We start from the raw sequence: 18990 nt of genomic DNA, 5'->3' as shown, positions 1-18990 counted from the left end.
GAACTCTGAGAAACAAATAGGGGGTTTTGGAGGGGAGGGGGATGGGGGGTTGGGTGAGCCTGGTGGTGGGTATTAAGGAGGGCATGTACTGAATAGAGCACTGGGTGTAGTGCATAAACAATGAATCTTGGAACACTGAAAAAAATAAATTTAATTTAAAAAAAGACAAACAGATGGCTAACAGACACATGAAAAGATGCTCAACATCACTGATCGTCAGGGAAATACAAATCAAAACCACAAAGAGATATTACCTCACACCTATCAGAATGGCTAAAATCAAAAACACAAGGAATAAGTGCTAGTGAGGATGTGGAGAAATGGGCACTCTCATGCACCATTGGGAATGCAAACCAGTGCAGCCACTGTGGAAAACAGTATGGAGGTTCCTCAAAAAGTTAAATTAGAACTACCATATGATCTAGAAATTCCACTACTGGGCATATACCCAAAGAATACAAAAAACATTAATTTGAAAAGATATATGTACCCCTAAGTTTATTGTAACATTACTTATAATGGTCAAGATATGGAAGCAGTCCCAGTATCCACCAATAGATGAATGGATAATAAAATCAATAGATGCACACAATGGGATATTACTCAGCTATAAAAAAGATTGAAATCTTACCATTTGTAATGGCATGGATGAAGCTAGAGAGTATAATGCTAAGTGAAATAAGTCAGAGAAAGATAAATACTATATGATTTCACTCATATGTGGAATTTAAAAAACAAAACAAATAAATAAAGAGACCACCACCAACAACAACCACCACCACCACAACAAAACAGATTCTTAAATATAGAAAATTGCTGGTTGACAGAAGGGAGATGGGTGGGAGAATGGGTGAAAGAGGTAAAGTGGTTAAGAATACACTTATCTTCATGAGCACTGACTAATGTATAGAACTGGTGAATCACTATATTTTACACCTAAAACTATATACACTGTATGCTAACTATGCTGGAATTTAAAAATAAATAAATAAACACAATTTAAACAAAAAATAGACCAAATAGAATTTAACCAGAGTTGAGATTTTGCTAAGCAAGTATAATGAATGAAGCAGGGCCAGAAGAGTCCAAGGTGTGTGATTGAGTATAATGATTTGCCATGGTATTTTAATTAGATAAGAAAGGAAGTGTAGCCTCAAGCAGAGGGATGGAATAGTGACCAGATTGAATGCCATAATTCACTGATAGTATGTATGGGGCTGAGGAACTTTTGAGGTGAGGGCAGAGAAAGTGCACTAGAAAGAGAGGACATGATAGAGAGTAAAATGCATAACTTTAAGATTAAATTTTGCAAAAGAAGGCAGGGAAAACCCATGAAGATGTACAGCTCAAAAAGAATTATTCAAAAACACTACAGAAGTCAGACATACACTCAAAGAAATTATATGAACTCTCTAACCCATAGCTCAAAGAGCTTGAAGGACAATCAAAAGAAAGAGAAAAGAAAAAAAAATTAAAAATATTTCAGAGACGGGGCACCTGGGTGGCTCAGTGGGTTAAAGCCCCTGCTGTCAGCTCAAGTCATGATCCCAGGGTCCTGGGGTTGAGCCCCGCATCGGGCTCTCTGCTCAGCAGGGAGCCTGCTTCTCTTCCTCTGTCTCTGCCTGCCTCTCTGCCTACTTGTGATCTCTGTCTGTCAAATAAATAAATTAAATATTTAAAAAAAATATTTCAGAGGCAAGAGCCATTTGGAGAATAAACACCAAATATAATAAATGTTCAAGGATAGATGGGACAATATAGAAGGAAATCATACACAACAAAACAGAAATAAATTTACAGTATAAATGTTATTAAAAAGATAATAGGAGATATAAAAGATCCAACATATGTAAAATATGTACTTTAAAAAGTGAATATATTTAATTCAAGGATGAAAGAAACAAGTATGAGTGTTCAAATAGAAAAAGTCATGTCACTTCTAAGGAGACAGAAATATTCGGTTAGCCAGAGATTTTTCTGCAGGAAAACTTAATGCCAGAAACCCTGGAGCAACATTGGCAAAGTTCTGAAGTTACTGTAGTCCCAGAATTTTATACATAGTATTATTCTTGAATTAAAGGAAAATAAACACTTTCTAAAACATGTAAGAAATTAGGGAACACAGGCATTAAGAGTCCTTCTTGATTAAAAAAATTAATTTAAAAAATGATAAATTAAAACAATAATTGCTGGAAAATAATTTAACAAAATTATTCAACAAAATAACTGATAAAAATTAAACTCAAGGATAGAAAAGCCATCATAAAAATATTTGCTTACCATTGACTCTATTAATACACAATAAATCTTAAACAACTATTAGTATTATAGTTTCAGAGCAGAATGTAAATTCTATAATCTTGTAATATGTAAGAATCATAATATTACTAATAAATATAAGATGTATAAGAGGAGGAGAGGTGAGGAGATGTATAAGAAGATTTAATCAAATTACAACAGGAAGGACATGTTCAATAGGAACAAAGTCTTTTACTATGATGGCAAAGTGAGAAAAGTGAACATTTGGATGGAAATGAAAAAAAAAAAAAAAAAGACCCAGAAACATTTCCTGTAGCATTTTGTTGGAGTTGGACTGACACATTAGGAGAAAGGTCTTAAAGGCAGGGCAGTCAGAATGAGCTGGAGAAGGCACTGGGGAAAGTGGTCTCAGATGACCACACTCTCTTTTGAGTACAGTCTGTTTATGAAACTGCTTACTCATAATGCAAGCCGATTTTGAAGCTATTTCTTGCCCTGGTAGAGATGAATGATTTTACCCACAATTTGCTAAGTGTAATTTCTAAATGCTCAAAGAAATACAAAAAATAATTTTGTACTGAATTAAAGGTGACCCTATTTTTTTCCTTCTTCCTGCTAATCACTTCCATTCATAATTCCGTCTAAAACCTTCTTTCCAAATCCTAATATACTCTGGATTTGTACTCTTCCCCTGCTTATGCTATATGTAGAATTTATTCCAATAATATATTTCCCTTGTCCTTAAAACAGATTTTTAGAATACACTCATAACTGAGAGAGAGGAAATGATCATCTTTTCCAGAATACTGAGTTACCCTTTAACCAGACTTTAAAATAATGAATAAATAGTGTCCAGGTTTGGATAACTTTTAATTTGTAAGGAACTCTTTTCCAAAAGCATTAAATGAAGATTTTTAAGAAATTGCCTTACCCAGTGAGTTTGACTGCATGTGTCTGGAGCTTTCGATACTTGCTTGCTTCTTCATTTGTTCTGGTAACATGTCTATATATCCCTGTCTTATAATGGAAGAAATCCTCATGGACTTGCATTATGGCTAAAACAAAACCCAACAGAATGAAACAGTTTTAAACAAATCTCTTTAAAAATCTCTAGAAATTCTCACAGAACAATCAACAGTTAAATTGCCAGGAGGAGAATCTAAAGAGGGACTTTGCAATTCAGCCTAATTTTCTTTCCTACTTGATTTAATTGCTGCAATTTTTTGTTGTTGTTCTCTTATAAAAACAACTTTTAGCTACTTAGGATATTACTTAAGTACACATTATACCTTTAAAACACCATCTATTCTTAATTGACAGTACCATTGTTACCAGGAATTCAGACCCTTGCAGAGCAGCGCCAGTGCACTTGGCTGGTGATTGCTGTTTCTCCATTAACCTTGGACTTCACCAGGAGCCTCTTAAGACTCTAATTAAGCTAGCAGTGAAAGGTGAACCTAGCAAACAGAGCTTAATCTTTGGAAATAAATGTAAACCTTTTCTTGGTGAGTTTGAATAAAAAGCAAACCTTTGACCAAAGAATACTCTGACAAAGTTTCATCCTCCCAGCTCTGGAGAGCTAAGCCATTGTTGTATTCTTAAGAAAGTAAAAGCTTATATTTGATAAAGCTCTCCTTCATTCCCTCACCTAGATTACGTCTTTTCTATATCGTGTGCTGCTTTGTTGAAAGGCTTAGACAATTCAGGGTTAAGACTTTAAACTTCTAGAAGACATGAATTAAAAATATTTTTAGTTGGGATTAGATAAGTATACCTTGATAAATGCACAATGCTTGTCTATATTAGTTTGGGTTTTTTTTTTAATAAAAAAAATTAAGGTCACAAGCATTTGACAGATCTTAAAATGAAACTTCTACTCCAAAGTCATATATAACTTTTTAATGTTCCACCTTTTATCTCCTTTTTCAATGTCTCATGCTTTTTCTTATGCCGTTTAAATATTCTCCAAAGAGGTTAGGTCTTCTTTATCTACTTTAAATACATCCCCCAAGAAATAAATAAATAAAATACATTCCCATAGGATTTTAAGAATTTATATAACTGTACTTTGTGCAGATCTTGTTTTGTTCTCTTTTCAGCACCTAAACTTATTTTTAATTCTACAGATTTTAGAAGAATGTACACCCTGTTATTTACCCAACATTCTATTGCCTTTCCCATTCTTTGGATTGAGCGAGGAGAAAAATGCTGTTATGTTAACCCAGGCAGTGTTGTGCTGATAATCACGTGGCATCTACAGCAAGATGAGTCAACCAGCACTTATATAAATGTGAAAATGCTGCTAGTGGGTTTTCTCTTCTGTGGAACCATTGACCCCTTCAGCTCCTCTCAACTCTCCTTAAGCACCAGGAATAAAATATATGCTTCATTGCTGAGAACAGTACTGACAAGAAGCGTGGGAGACAGACCATTACAATTAACTTGAAGGTAGCTCCTTGTTTCAGTTTCTGACACCAAAACAGACCTGATGAGCCCATAAGGACATAACTACATAAGTTACTGTAGTGCAATTTTGCTTTTGGAAAACTGCCACAAGCATACACGCAGCATTGTTGGGAGGCCGAGGGCAGGATGGAGCTCACCTTGATGGCAACACTATCTCCTGCTCCTGGCTCAGGCTGGCAGGAGGTACGTTCTTGACACAGGTGTTGAAGAATTTGGATTTCAACTCTACTATTTTAAAATGTTTATCTTTTGATTCTTACTGTGATTCTCACTTTTTATTATTTTTTATTTATTATGTGAAATTCATGAATATTTAAGTACTTGGCTATAAAATAAGCCCCTGGGGCTCTCAGTTTTAAAGAATTATGATCCAAATTTCTTCTGACTGATTAAAAGAGAGAAAGAGAGAAACTTGAAACAGTTATACAATGACTTGAAGATTCAGGGAACTGAAATAACTTGCCCAAAGTCATTTTAAGTAGCAAATGTCAAAGGTGGAATTTTGAATTCAGCATTGACTCCCAATGCCTGTGCTCCTTTAAATTTGTCACACGAACTTAACTTACTGAAGCATGCACGTAAATTACATATGACTCCCCCAGTCTTATAACACCTAATAAAAATTACATTATTATAAGGAAAAAAAAATTCTCTTTATTTGTCCAGGTTTTGTTTAAGGTCCCAGGACTTTTAGAATTAAATTCAGGACCTGTTTAATGTAAGCTCTAGTTTCTCAATAAATGTTAAGTGATGATAATAATCAATAAAGATCATTCCAACACAACTTTAAAATCTGTGATTCCTGCTAGATGTTGAACCAGTACTAATTAGGTCAGCATTCAGAAAAGCGAAAGCAGATGCGACCAATAATTCCTGAGGTGTATATCAAATGTTTTAAATTTAATTTTGGTTAATTTAAATTTATTTGGTTCATTCCACTGATAATATATTTTGGGGCTTTCACAAGTTCACAACCTGAATTTCCATTTTAGACCTCGCTTGCTTTGTTCTTCCATGCTCTTCAAGGCAATGTTTAGTATAGGGAATATATTCTATAAACCTATCTTCTTCATCCATTGCAGTGGTGCAAAATAAAATTCAGTAGGTAAACAGAGGAGTTACATCTCACAGATGATATCTTAAAAATCAAAGTCAATGTAAATTCAGTGTATTATTTTCTTATTTATTGTTAACTTACTAGCTGTAACACATTTACAAAATTGATCAAAATACAAGGCATTTTATAAAACACAAAAATCACACTGGCTTATTTAACTTATTTTGAGTTTACGGAAAAAGGACAATATTTAGACTTTTTTCTACTGCTAAAGCTTGATTTTTTTTTTCGATCTATTACCTAATCCCTTTAAACTAAGGTGAGGAAATTTCTAATACTATGTATGATTCTTATATATGACTGAATAATTAAATGAACTCTACCACTTAGCATTTCATGTTTGACTGTCTATTTGGTCCATGATCACTTTTGGAAAGACTCAGCAGACTTTCATCAAATGTGTTATTAATATTTAGGAACTCAATGAATGTGCCTATCTTCTTAAAATAAAATGGCAGATAATGAAGTTATTAGGTAGCGTATATGCTATAATTGCACTGATCTTAGAACTGTTGAACCTTTATAAACACTCTAAAAGTAAAAATTTTCTGTCTTTTATTAAGCTCCTTTTGCATGAATTAAAAGTAATATTGTTTATTAAAGAAATAAATAAGAAACAACCATATTTCATTCAAACTTACCTTGAACTGGTCCATTTTGCATGATTTCTTTCATTATCTCAGTTTCCTAGAAGGAAAAGTATCAATAAACATTATTATCAGAGCATATTATACCTATTGTTTGGTGTATAATGTTAGGTGCAGCACAATCAATTTAAGAATTATACAATCCTGGGGCGCCTGGGTGGCTCAGTGGGTTAAAGCCTCTGCTTTCGGCTCAGGTCATGATCTCAGGTTCCTAGGATCGAGCCCCGCGTCGGGCTCTCTGCTCAGCAGGGAGCCTGCTTCCTCCTCTCTCTCTGCCTGCCTCGCTGCCTACTTGTGATCTCTGTCTGTCAAATAAATAAATAAAATCTTTAAAAAAAAAAAAAAAAAAAAAAAGAATTATACAATCCAATGTGCCTTGACCACTTATAATTTACTCTTAATAATACCTTGAAATACTTATATGTGAAACAGCACATTGATTAAGTTGCTAAAGCCAAGATGGACCCATTTGTTTCATTGACTTTTTCCACTGGTGATAATTTTAGAATGAAGAAGAAATAAAGTAATAACTTTTTCTGGTCACAGATAAAAAATAATTAATTAAAACCATGTTTTATCAGTGGAGATTTGTGTCATCTCCATTCTTTTGATCACAAGAACCCCAGATGATTGTTTAGTGAGGTCCTCAGTGTGGCTATAGTGTATAAATATTTCTATGTTGTCACCCACTGTGTGATGCAGCCCTTAGTAAAAAGGCAGGTCATTCATTTATTCATTCATTCATATATGTGCATTGATCACAGAGTATATACAAAAAACTAGAACAGAAACAAATACTGACCCTGTACCTGTCTCAAGGAATTCACATTTTGGTGGAGTAGACAGACAGTAGCACAACTAATTGCATTATGATATATTAAGTTCTATTACAGAGATAAGCTCCAAGTTCCCAGGGATGCAAATGAAAAGGAAAAGTAATCCTATGTAGGAGTCAAGGAAAGGTCACAGAGGAGATGAAGTTTTAACCTGGGCCTTGACCCATGTGTGGGATTCTACCAATGGAAATAGGTGGGATAACCAACATGGGTCAGAGGAATCATCACCTGGCTAAGCACACAAGCATGAGAGAGCATGATGTATCTAGGGAGCAGACAGAAGACCTGTTTATCAGGAGTATTAGGAGCAGGTGGAGGGGCATATGCCGGCAGGACAAAAGTCTGTAAAGGCAGTAGGTCAGAACTAAATCACAGAAGACCTATATGCCATAGTATGAATACTGAACCATATTCTGTAGGTAAATGAAAGCCACTGAAGGTTCAGATATTCTGAAAGTGAGGTCTGGGTAACAGTGATATGATGAAGTAAAATTTATCCAGGCTTTCAACATGAAAAACTAGAATCTAAGGGAGTCATTTTCCCATAATGGCTATGTCTACTTCAATTATTTTGTGGACTAAGGCAAAGGATTGGCACAATGAACTACTACTGCTATAAAGTCAGTGAAAAAAGGTCTGATTTAGCTTTTATTTGTCAAGTATGTAAATATATGTCACGTAATTATTCATGCTGTTACTATTACAAAGATCAGAAATCTGAAAGCCTTTAATGGACACTTTAGGAATATAAAAATTATTTCTGAAAACTAACATTACTTTAGACTATAATAGTTTTTAAAGAGTTTTAATAACAGTAGAGCTATATCTTTTTGAGAAAGTTAACCATTGTTATTTAGACTTACATTGGAGGACACTCTGTATGGAGGAGAACATTGGTAGATTCTGTTCGATTTCTCGATGTTGTTGGGACATGGCTTTGTGGCATGCCGTTTTCCCCGCCCATCAGACCTACTTGCCATGGCGCAGCCGTCATTGGTAGCATTTTGGTCCTTGAAAAGCGGATAGCATGCATGGGATACCAGTCTATGAGGAATTAGCAAAGAAGTAATACTTAGGAAAATGCTGTAATACACTATGTGCAATTTTATTGAATTTAAACATTTATACATTTTCCTAACTGCTCACATGTGTAACATTCAAAATGAGGATTAATTCCAACATACCAGTTCAATATATTATACTCTTCCCTGCCCCCTCATTTTTATTGTAATTTTAAAAGTCTTGTTTCAATCCATTTTAATAAATAATTTATCTACAGCACATAATTTCCTAAAGATGAAAAGTGACTGCCAATAAAACCTGTGGTAATATTAATAGAGGCAGGACTTCATCCTGTGTCTATAATTATAATGTAGAAAAACCAAGTTTAATGTGAAAAAGACAATGATTTTATTATGTTGAGATGGGGTATTTTGATCAATGATGTAAGTATTATAATTAAGGATGTTTTGTTCTTTGTTTTATCTTTAAAATTTTATTGAGTTATAAATAACTCCTCATAGGATTTCAATTGTTCAATATGTTTCTGTGGTTCAGCATATTTTGGGAGAAATACTATACACTAAGATAGTGTTAAAAGTTAATAGAGTAGAAAGTTATCAGACACATACATCATACAAAAGAATAAACAAAATAATTTTGACTTCTGATTTTGAAACCGAACATAGAAAAGTACGAATTATTTGGTACCAAATAATCTTTATTATTTGGTACCAAATAATAGTTTTGGTACCAAAACTAATGTTATTTATTGAATATAGAAGAAGATCATAAGGAAAATAAGCCATTTTATATGAGGGTTGCTGGAGCTTGGGGGTGGTAGGGATAGGGTGGCTGGATTATGGACATCGGGGAGGATATGTGCTATGGTGAGTGCTGTGAAATGTGTAAGCCTGATGACTCACAGACCTGTACTCCTGGGGCAAATAATACATTATATGTTAATAAAAATAAAAAACTTTTTGAGGAAATTAAAAAATAAATAAATATCCCAAGTTCAAAAAATTTGATTATATATATATATATGTATATATATTCAATTTGAATTGGCCATATAAATATCCAATAGGTATGCTTTAGAAAAATTCAATAGTGTTCAAGAGAGTAAGAGAATCTGAGCAAGGAGCATGATGAAAGCAAAGCCATTAAAGACTATGAATACTTCCAAAAATTCTTGCATTAAACACATTGCTTTGGGATAATCAGTGCTGTAGCTTGAATTGTGTCACCCAAAATTCATGTATTGAACCCCCCAACACCTAATGTAATGGTGTTTGGAGGGGCCTTTGAGATAATTAGCTTTAAATGAAGTGATGGAGTTGGGGCCCTCACACGGACATTCGTGCCCTTACAAGAAGGGAAAGAGATACTAGCACTCTCTTTCCGCCATGTGAGGACACAACAAAAAGACAAATGAGAAGAGGTTTCTCGCCAGGACTAATTCAGCTAATATCTTGATCTTGGACTTCTCAGCCATCAGAACTATGGGAAATAAAGGCCTATTGTTTATGCTCCCCAGTCTATGGCATTTTGTTATGGTAACCTGAGAAGACCAACACAGTAAGATTTAGTTGGGTCTCAATGTTAATTTCTATTTCTGAGCTTCTTCTATAGCTTCAATTAATTTTTGTCATACTTCAAAACAGAAGCCATCCAAGCACTACTATACCAGGAAGGTATCAGCCCCAGTTGTTCATTCTAACCACCACATTATTAAGCAAAATGTATGAAATGTTTTTAAAGAAATTTATTGCTACCCATCAATATCTGACATCCATGCTTTCATAGCAACTGACTCTTCTGTAGCAAACCTAGAGTACTCGGTGGATGATAAAAGGACAGGAGAGCAGAACCTATGTATACTACTAGTTATCAGCTGAAGTTTCCTTACCCAAATTACTTAGGTTTTACGTAGATTATCTCTTACAGTAGATATGAAGATGCAATAGGTATCAGATTACATGCGAGTAAGGAAATACAGCCTGCCTTTTCCCATTGAATGGGACAGTGACACTTAGTGATGTTGATAAGTTGAGGCAACTATATATTCTTTATTTTATTCATCTTATTCGTCATCTAATTTTTACCTAGCATTATCCATCTACCCGGGTAACGCAAAGACTCATCAGGGTATCAGCAATGTCAACTACTCTATTCCCACTGCAACTCAGTAGAGCCATTTAGCACAGAGCAACAAGAAGACAATGCTTACTTGAGCCTTTCCATTGATTTAGTCTGGAATGTATACATTCTTCAAATAATCACTATCATTATCACTATTAATCAAGTAATCACTTCCAATAGCTTATAATCTTGGTAGATAACCAAATATATTTATATATTTATATGTTTAAAGGTAATGCACATATTTATATAGGTGTAGCATATATATACATATTTTTTTAGTAAAAATCTTACAATTTATTTTTTTCCTTATTCTAACCCCAAACAAACTCATAAAAATCCTAGAAACATATGTCAGGTAGCTATTTACCCACGTTTTCTCAGGAACCACCAAGCCCTATCAATGCTTCCACTATTGCATCCATGTCGGTTCTTGGCACAGCAGGAGATCAGATTCTGAGGAGATAGATTGGCTGTGTAGCGACCTTTGGACTGAATTGCTATTCGGTCAGCTGCCACACCTGTTTCAAACAGAATACTGTTTAATATTCAAATGGCACGTGACATTTTTAATAATTTACATAACTTCTTTTGAATCCTAGTCTTCAGAATTTTATGTAATTTAAAATTAAAACCATTGTCAGTAGCGTATCTCTGTATTCCAGCAAAGTCAACTGGGTCACAGTTTCAGTCATAATTTTTATCCAATTTTGGTTTGCTCAATTGTCTTATTGACTTCAAAGCCTTTTCTAGTCCCTTGTTCCTTTCATGTTCTATACACTTATGAATTTTTCATTAAGAAATCTGTCAAGTGAAACTCCTTGAGGGCAAGAATCATGTCTCATTTACATTTGTAACTCCTGTACCTCACATATAATCATGGATAAACATATAACTTTTGAAATGAGTGCAACTAAGTGGAAGAAATCAGAAAAATTTATAGAAATACTAACTGGAAATTCATCCAAGTTAACCTGATGTATTGGAATAAACTGAATGCTTGGTTTTTAACCAGTATCTGGGTTGGCTACTCTGAACACCATTCATAAGTTAATCTATACTAATATGAACCTTATAAAATATCTAAAAACTAACAGCACATGTTTATCTTTATAATACTTTTGGAAATCATGATCCTATATTACATAGACATGGAATTCACCTTATTTATACTTGATATAAATTGATAACAATATAAAATTCCCATGGCTGTCGTTAATTAGTTCATTCCTTTCCCCAATACATACTTATTGACTGCCTGTGAGGGGACAGGCACTGTACTAAGCACTAGAAAGTATAATGATGAACAAGAATCACAATGCTACACTCACAGAAAAATAAACTAGTGAAATTAACCCACCAGTAGCAGAAAACTACTTACATTATCTTTTTGACTATGCTACCATGATAAACTAATACAAATGAATGAGATCATGGGAAAATTTTGGTACAAATTTTTGTGGTTGTTGGGTGACTGGTATAGTTTGTTCTTGATATTTAAACTTAGTTACTTTTAATTAAAGGCAAAAAAGTAAACTTTCTTTATCCATCCAATTTTCTCAGAAGTTGTAGTTTTGCCCATCAAAATTGTCTGTATACTGGAACTTCTCAAGGAGCTAATTTAGAATTATTCTAAAATAATTCATTTTTAAATAATTCATTTACATATATATTTCTGTATGTACAGGGTTTTTATGTAACTACAGCATATGTACAATTCTGTAGTGCAATTTTGGCACATTTTAAATGTTCAATATCTGTTCAGTCTATAACCTCCTACTTCCTTCTCAATTCCCACCTCTTACTATGCTGGGATATATTTCATAGGAGCAGATGACAGTCTACTATCACCTCTGCTATTCTCAAGAAAATAACTCCTTCTTTCATAGAAGAAAATAGAAAATTTCTGATGCTTTGACTTTCAGATCAAGGGTTCAGAATCCAATGTAAATTTGAAAATGTTAGTGTAACTATTCCCTAGTTCAAAAACTACTTGGGACAACAGAAGTCAAGGAATCAGTAACCTGGCTTCCAGGATCATTTCTGAGATAGGGTTAGTCATTTTATCAACTTGTACCTTTTTTAGAAAACCAAAGTCTTGAAAAACGCGACCTCTAAGATCCCTCCCAACCCCATGAATCTGTAGATTTCAACTCAAGGATAAATATTTTAAATTCCAACGGGACACAGTATGTTGCTTTTTGACAAACATTTCTGAATCTCAGTGAATGTTTAATCCAAATTCATTTGAAATACTTAAGAATGACTCAGCTCAGTGAATTGATTTCCACCCTCCTTTTGAAAACTATTATTGGCCTTTACCTCTGAGACACACTGCCATTTCCCCTGCTTATTTATTATATCTCTACCTTTGCCTGTGACAGGCAACATGCCTCCCATTTCAAACTCTTTCACCTCTTCAGCCTCTGACATCGTCCTGAAATTATATTTGGCTGTCTAATTTTTGTCTTATATATGTATATTTTAAAATGTCTTCTTTATCCCATCTAATAGCTTTTAGCTTCTTTGAAAAACACTTTTTTTCTTGTTTTAACTATTATTTTCTGACACAGTTACCTGGATTCTTAAATATTTATTTATTTATTTATTTGAGAGAGAGAGATCACAAATAGGCAGAGAGGCAGGCAGAGAGAGGGTGGGGGGGGGGAGCAGGCTCCCTGCCGAGCAGAGAGCCCGATGCGGGGCTCGATCCCAGGACCCTGAGATCATGACCTGAGCTGAAGGCAGAGGCTTTAACCCACTGAGCGACCCAGGTGCCCCAGTTACCTGGATTCTTAAAGGAACCTAGTTTATTCTTTTCTTTACCTAACACACTCGGAAAAAAACTAGCATGAGTTTGATTTGTCGTACTGAATACACAATATAAAAACCATGTCATCTGAAACCACAGAAGTGTTGAAAACCCTCTTTCCGGTGTTTTGGGCAGAGGCCATTAGTGGGACTATGTCTTGGGGACACCAAAATACACCATCCAAATCAGACTAGCATGTTACTCTCACTATTTAACCAGCAACATCTTTCCTAAGATATCTTCAGAAATACTGGTCTAGCTTCCATTTAAAGCAAAATTCTTATATATCCCCTAAGAGGTGTAATACATTAACCACATGAACACAAAATGACAAATGATTTATCTTATTAAGTATCTGATTAAGTATCTCCCCACCCACGTGAAGCAAGGCTCAAAAAGGACCCCCATGTGGATCCTTAATAAGTGATCAAATATCGGAAATCCAGAAAGCATTTGTTTTAGAGGAGTAGGAAGTAGAATAGACTTAGTAGATAAAGCCATTCCAGGGGTAAGCTTGGCCAAAGTCATCATTTCTAAAACAAACTAGCTTATATTATGAAGCAATGATATTTAGACAAGTATATCAGCACTTTTCTGTCCAAAATAGTATTATGCTTCAGAGCTTGGTATCTCTGTAAACCTATGTCCCTATTTTACAATGTTTTCTGTGCTAAGAATTTAGAATTCTGAGCACTCTTGAAATTACCTTCAAAGCCTAGAACATAGTTTAATGAAGACCTTTGATAGTAGCCAATCAACATCATGTTAGGCTTAAGTTATTTGCTGCAATATAATTAACATTCCTTTGAGGATACCTTAGAGACCAAAACTTAAGATTAACTTGAATATTGTTTTATTGGACTTATGAACTTGTATGAAAGTAACTATAAAAGTAGTATTCCTTACCCTTTTGAAGTAACAGCAATACTAATTTGGAAGCTACTCTTACCATTTTAGAGTCAAAAGCTACAAATTTGCTTTCATCTAAATGATAAAACCCATTTAATCCATTATTATCTTGTTCTGAAGTATTTCTTTACATCAAAGTAGTTTAATAATAAGACCTTTTTTTTGCAAATTTGTAAATGAAAAAGAATATACGAATTATATAGGTATGTGTAATTTCATATTAGTATTACAGATAATATTATGAATGAAGACATACCTTACACTCTTCTTATCATCTGGCTTTAACTCAAAGGACAAAAAAATTTTGGTAACTTTTCTTTGTTGTTCTTTTGATTTATTCTCTATTTAAAATTATACCCTAAAAATCAAGATGAATTTTCAGAGTGAAAATGGAATTTTTATATAATGTTCAGGCTGCCTTCTCTGGTCTGAATACGATTCTATTTTAATTGACTAAATGTTAATATTGAAATATTCTAAATTTCAAAATCTTCTAATTACTGTCCCAGAATCTTGACTTAAAGGGAGAATTACAAAGAAGTAACTAAAATGACTTTATTACTTGCAGTAGAAAATGCCCATGATGCAGCACAATTTTTTTGATCCAATGGGCCATGAGTCCATCCAGGCCATTTATAAGAAGCAATAAAAAACTCTGGAAGATCAGTTGTTGCAGGTAAAGAAGCCTAAAGAAGAGAAGCAGACATGTCAGATTTCTTCAAATGTATCCCAATAACTATTATAAGAATGTGCCAAGGCCTTTTATAATGTTTATCATTATTTTTTATACATTCATGTTTTCTGATGACATCCTTGAAAGGTATTAATAGTGTAGGATTTCTATTTCATATACATTTAAAAACAATATGAAAAACAATATCGTTATTAAAATTGGTCTCAGAAATAACATTTACTTCTCAGAAATAACATTTACTTTTATGTCTCTTCTTACATTAGAGAGTGTGATTCTGTATGAAATTAATTTCGAAACAATGCATCTGTAGCAACTATGCATTACTACACTCGGAAGTCCAGGGAGAACCAAACTTATCCTGGCCATCACGAAAAAAAACTCAGATGAATTGGTTGATATTATAAATATCCTTGAAAATCAAAAGGGGCTTCTGAAGGTGTGGAATGCCAAATGTATATACCCTTATGTCTTCAGAGAACCATGTTCAAGTCCTGATAGAATCTGTTTCACCTACTGTCTTTCCAAGAAGGTAAATTAAATGTTATGGGCCTTGCTTTGTTCAAGTCACTCAAAGAAGATTTCAAACACCATACCCTGTTTTTTTCCCCAAATTTTTCTAAAGAGTGATAACTTTCACTTCCATAAATAATAAGGACTCAAACAAAATAAAAATTATGTTTATTAATTTTTATCACTTAATTATACACACATTCACATACATCATTTTTGAGAGTGCTTTAAGATTTTCATTTTTTTCCTCAACATTTTATCTTCTTGATAGCTCTATGTTATATAATCATGGCAAATATCATTTACTCTACTTTATGAATGAGGAGACAAACTTCTAAAAGTTAAATGACATTAAGATTAAATGAGAAATACCCATGAAACCAGACCCAGGTTTTAGAATTCTTAACACTAAGCTCCATTTATCATTTCCTTCTTTATTAGAAATACACTGATATTTTGCAACAGAAGTAAAATGTCCATAAAAGCTAAAAGTTTACCTATATAAAAGTTTAATGATTATGCATTCCATTAAACAAGTTGGGCTACTGATCCAGTCTCTTGCAAACAAAATTACTTCTGACAAGTATATAATTGCTTCAGAGACTAAAGGAAGATTTGGAATTTACATGTCGGTTTGAAAAGATATCCCTCCAAAATATTTATAAATTTGAATTTTAATGAAAGACTTTAGTTTTGATTTAAAGAGACTATTATCACCCAATAAGAAAGTTATTAAATCCTGAGTTCCATTACTAAAAACACTGCTATTTAGATGATGGAAGAAGAGTATACAAAATGTCAAGTAGATCACAGTAGAGTGCCTTCATGATACCTTTAAGAGCAGTATTGTGGAAACCCATGATACGCGGAAATCCAGGTGATGTTAGATCTGTAAGCCATGAGACTGACTACACTGTTGACTGCTCCGAAGAGTTAGTTCCAGAAAGATAGATTCACTCTCCAAAGGAGTCTTTTCCAACTGCAGTGGAAATACACCTATCTTGTTAATTACTAATACCTCCCAGTTTCATTATCATTGCCATATCAGTGTGCTTCTAAATATTTATAGTACTAAGTGGTCTCAAGTTTCCAGGAAAACAGGTGAAGTGTTGGTTGTTATGCTATCACTTTATAATTTAATAAAATAGCTAGGATATTTTCCTTTTACTCTATTGAAGTAATAAAAATACAATTATTATTTCAAACACATTTCAGCCTGGTTGAGTTATTTAGAATTTGACTTCCATATGCCAAAACCTACCAGAATGCTTTGCACATAGGAGGTATCCCATAAATATCTCATAATGATGAAGAAATATAGACTTAACTGGTAGATTGCATCTCTTAAAAAAATATTTCCTCCTTAGGTGCATTAAGTTAAATTATAAATACCAGTCTGTTTTTGTTGTTTTTATGATTTTTTGCTTAAAAAATACTAATGGTTAATCCTTCTTAATAACATAAGGCAATAGAGAAATAACAAACAAAACATTTATCAACCCACTAAGCCAGGTCCAATTCTATAGGTTCACGTATTGGATCTTTCCAAATTTTTATCACTTATTTAATACCTCTTTTCCTAAAAATAAGCCCATAGGATTTGAAGATCAACAGGAATATACTATCTTGTAATTTATTTGCCTTATGATATCAGATAATCTGACATAATAAATAAAGAACAAATTTTATATCCTATTATTCCATAATTATTGCATGCCCCTGTAAAGTAAGAATGTTTTTAATGGCTTATAAATAAAGGCAAGCATCATGGAATAATAGCTTTTAGGAACTGGTAACACAAATTTGGCTTCAACACATACTTTTTGAATGTATGCCAAAGGTTAGATTAATAAAGCAAAAGAATCAAGAGTATCCGCGGAGAGTGACAGAAATTTCAAAATGACAATGGCTTAAATAAGATACAAATTTATTTTTAAAAGGATTTACACTGTGGCATATGGTCATTTTTAATTATTGTAACTGTAATGTCAAAAAATTTCAGTCATAATCTAGTCATACTTCCAAATTAACATTAGTCAAATTTGAGGTTAAATATGAACAGTCTCCTGGTTTCAATATTTCTATTTAAAATTGGAGACTGAAGATACTACAAATATAAAAATTAAAGACAATGGTGAACACTGGAATTTTTTAACATACTTTCTGCATTTAGTTGAATCATAATCTCTGAAAGAGTAATGCAAACATAATCATAGAGCAGTTGAGAACACTCTAGTCAAATACCGGACATTCTGGACATTCTTACTCAGAGCCCATATCTCCACAATATCCACCATGTGAGACTGCCTCTATCTCTGACTGCGCTTTCCTCCACTTAAACTTGGATAATCAGAGTGACCTGAGAATCAAAAGAACTCAACAGAGAGTATCATTTTGTTCTGCCCTTCACAACCCAATGCCATGAATACCAAGAAATTTCTTCTAAACTACTTCTAAACTAAATTTCTTCCAAACTAATTGGAGAGGATAGGATTAATTTTCAGGTTGTTAGCGGCAAAATGAATTTTTCATCTTCAACAATTTTTGTCTTCATGTTTTTAACTCTGGAAGGGTTAACTTGGATATTTCCCTAGTTTCTATTTATGGGGTAATTTGCTTAATGATCTATAAATATCAATATTTCATGATCACACTATGGCAGGTAGTACTAATTCTTCTCCAATCCTTCCCCTTTTCATAGGATTTATTCATAGAAATAACAATTTTAGCTCATCACATGCATATCAAAAAAAAAAAAAAATGACTGCATTGCCCAGTTCCTCTTGGCTACTCTGTGTGGCCACCTTACTAAGTACTGGTCCCTGGGATATAAGCAGGAGTGTGATTAGCAGTTTCTGAGAACTTTCCTTAAGAGACAAATGACACTTCACTTTTATTTGTTTTTATTTTTTTTTATTTTCCTGCTACCAGAAATTATTTTCCAGCTACAGATAGACATGAAATAGCCTTCTTGAACCATGATATGACCTCAGATATAAAGACTGGAATACAGAACAACAAAAAGGAAGAAGCCTAGGTCTCCAACACCATGGAGTGTAATTCTTTTTTTTTTTTTTTTTCTTTTCAGTGTAACAGTATTCATTGTTTTTGCACCATGCCCAGTGCTCCATGCAATCCATGCCCTTCCTAATAATTCTAATGGAGGACCATCTATTTCCAGATTTGTTGGTAGTAGACCAATTCCAATGTTATTGAAGCCACTATCATTTTGAATTTTTGTCTCTCTCAGATGAGCTTAATCATAACTAAAATAGCACACATATCTGACATTAAATTTGCTAGGGTAAAACCATATTTCATTGAAGTCAGGACATCATCAAATATAAGAAACATCCCAATTCTAGAGGTGTAAAGAAGTGAAGACAATAAGCATCTAGAAATTGATGAACTGTGATATTTCCTCAAATGAGTTTCTTAGAACACTAGTTCTGGGGGAATTATAATAGATAATTACAAAAGAAGGAGTTGATTAACAGTTCTGAGAAACACTGGTTTTGAAAATTAAATAAATTTTCATCCTCACTGAAATATTTTTTTACGACCTACCTAAGTGTTGTGAGACTCCAGGAAGTGGA

The 18990-nt window shown here is 33.6% G+C and overlaps 1 protein-coding gene across 1 annotated transcript in view; it reads right to left on the bottom strand.

Annotated features, from left to right (window-relative positions):
* The window catches only part of TINAG (tubulointerstitial nephritis antigen), a gene marked incomplete at its 5' end in the record, with an annotated part of 88109 nt that overhangs the window by 41864 nt on the left and 27255 nt on the right, over positions 1–18990 (bottom strand). The window contains 5 exons of the mRNA XM_080806408.1: positions 3191–3314; positions 6484–6529; positions 8189–8369; positions 10840–10990; positions 14753–14876. Coding sequence (XP_080662534.1) covers positions 3191–3314; positions 6484–6529; positions 8189–8369; positions 10840–10990; positions 14753–14876 — 626 coding nt within the window. The remainder of the gene's footprint in view (positions 1–3190; positions 3315–6483; positions 6530–8188; positions 8370–10839; positions 10991–14752; positions 14877–18990) is intronic.

This window comes from Martes martes, assembly GCF_963455335.1.
Source record: "Martes martes genome assembly, chromosome: 6".
Lineage (NCBI taxonomy): Eukaryota > Metazoa > Chordata > Mammalia > Carnivora > Mustelidae > Martes > Martes martes.
Note: the sequence above shows the minus strand (reverse complement) of the source record. Positions and strands in the feature narration are given on the sequence as shown.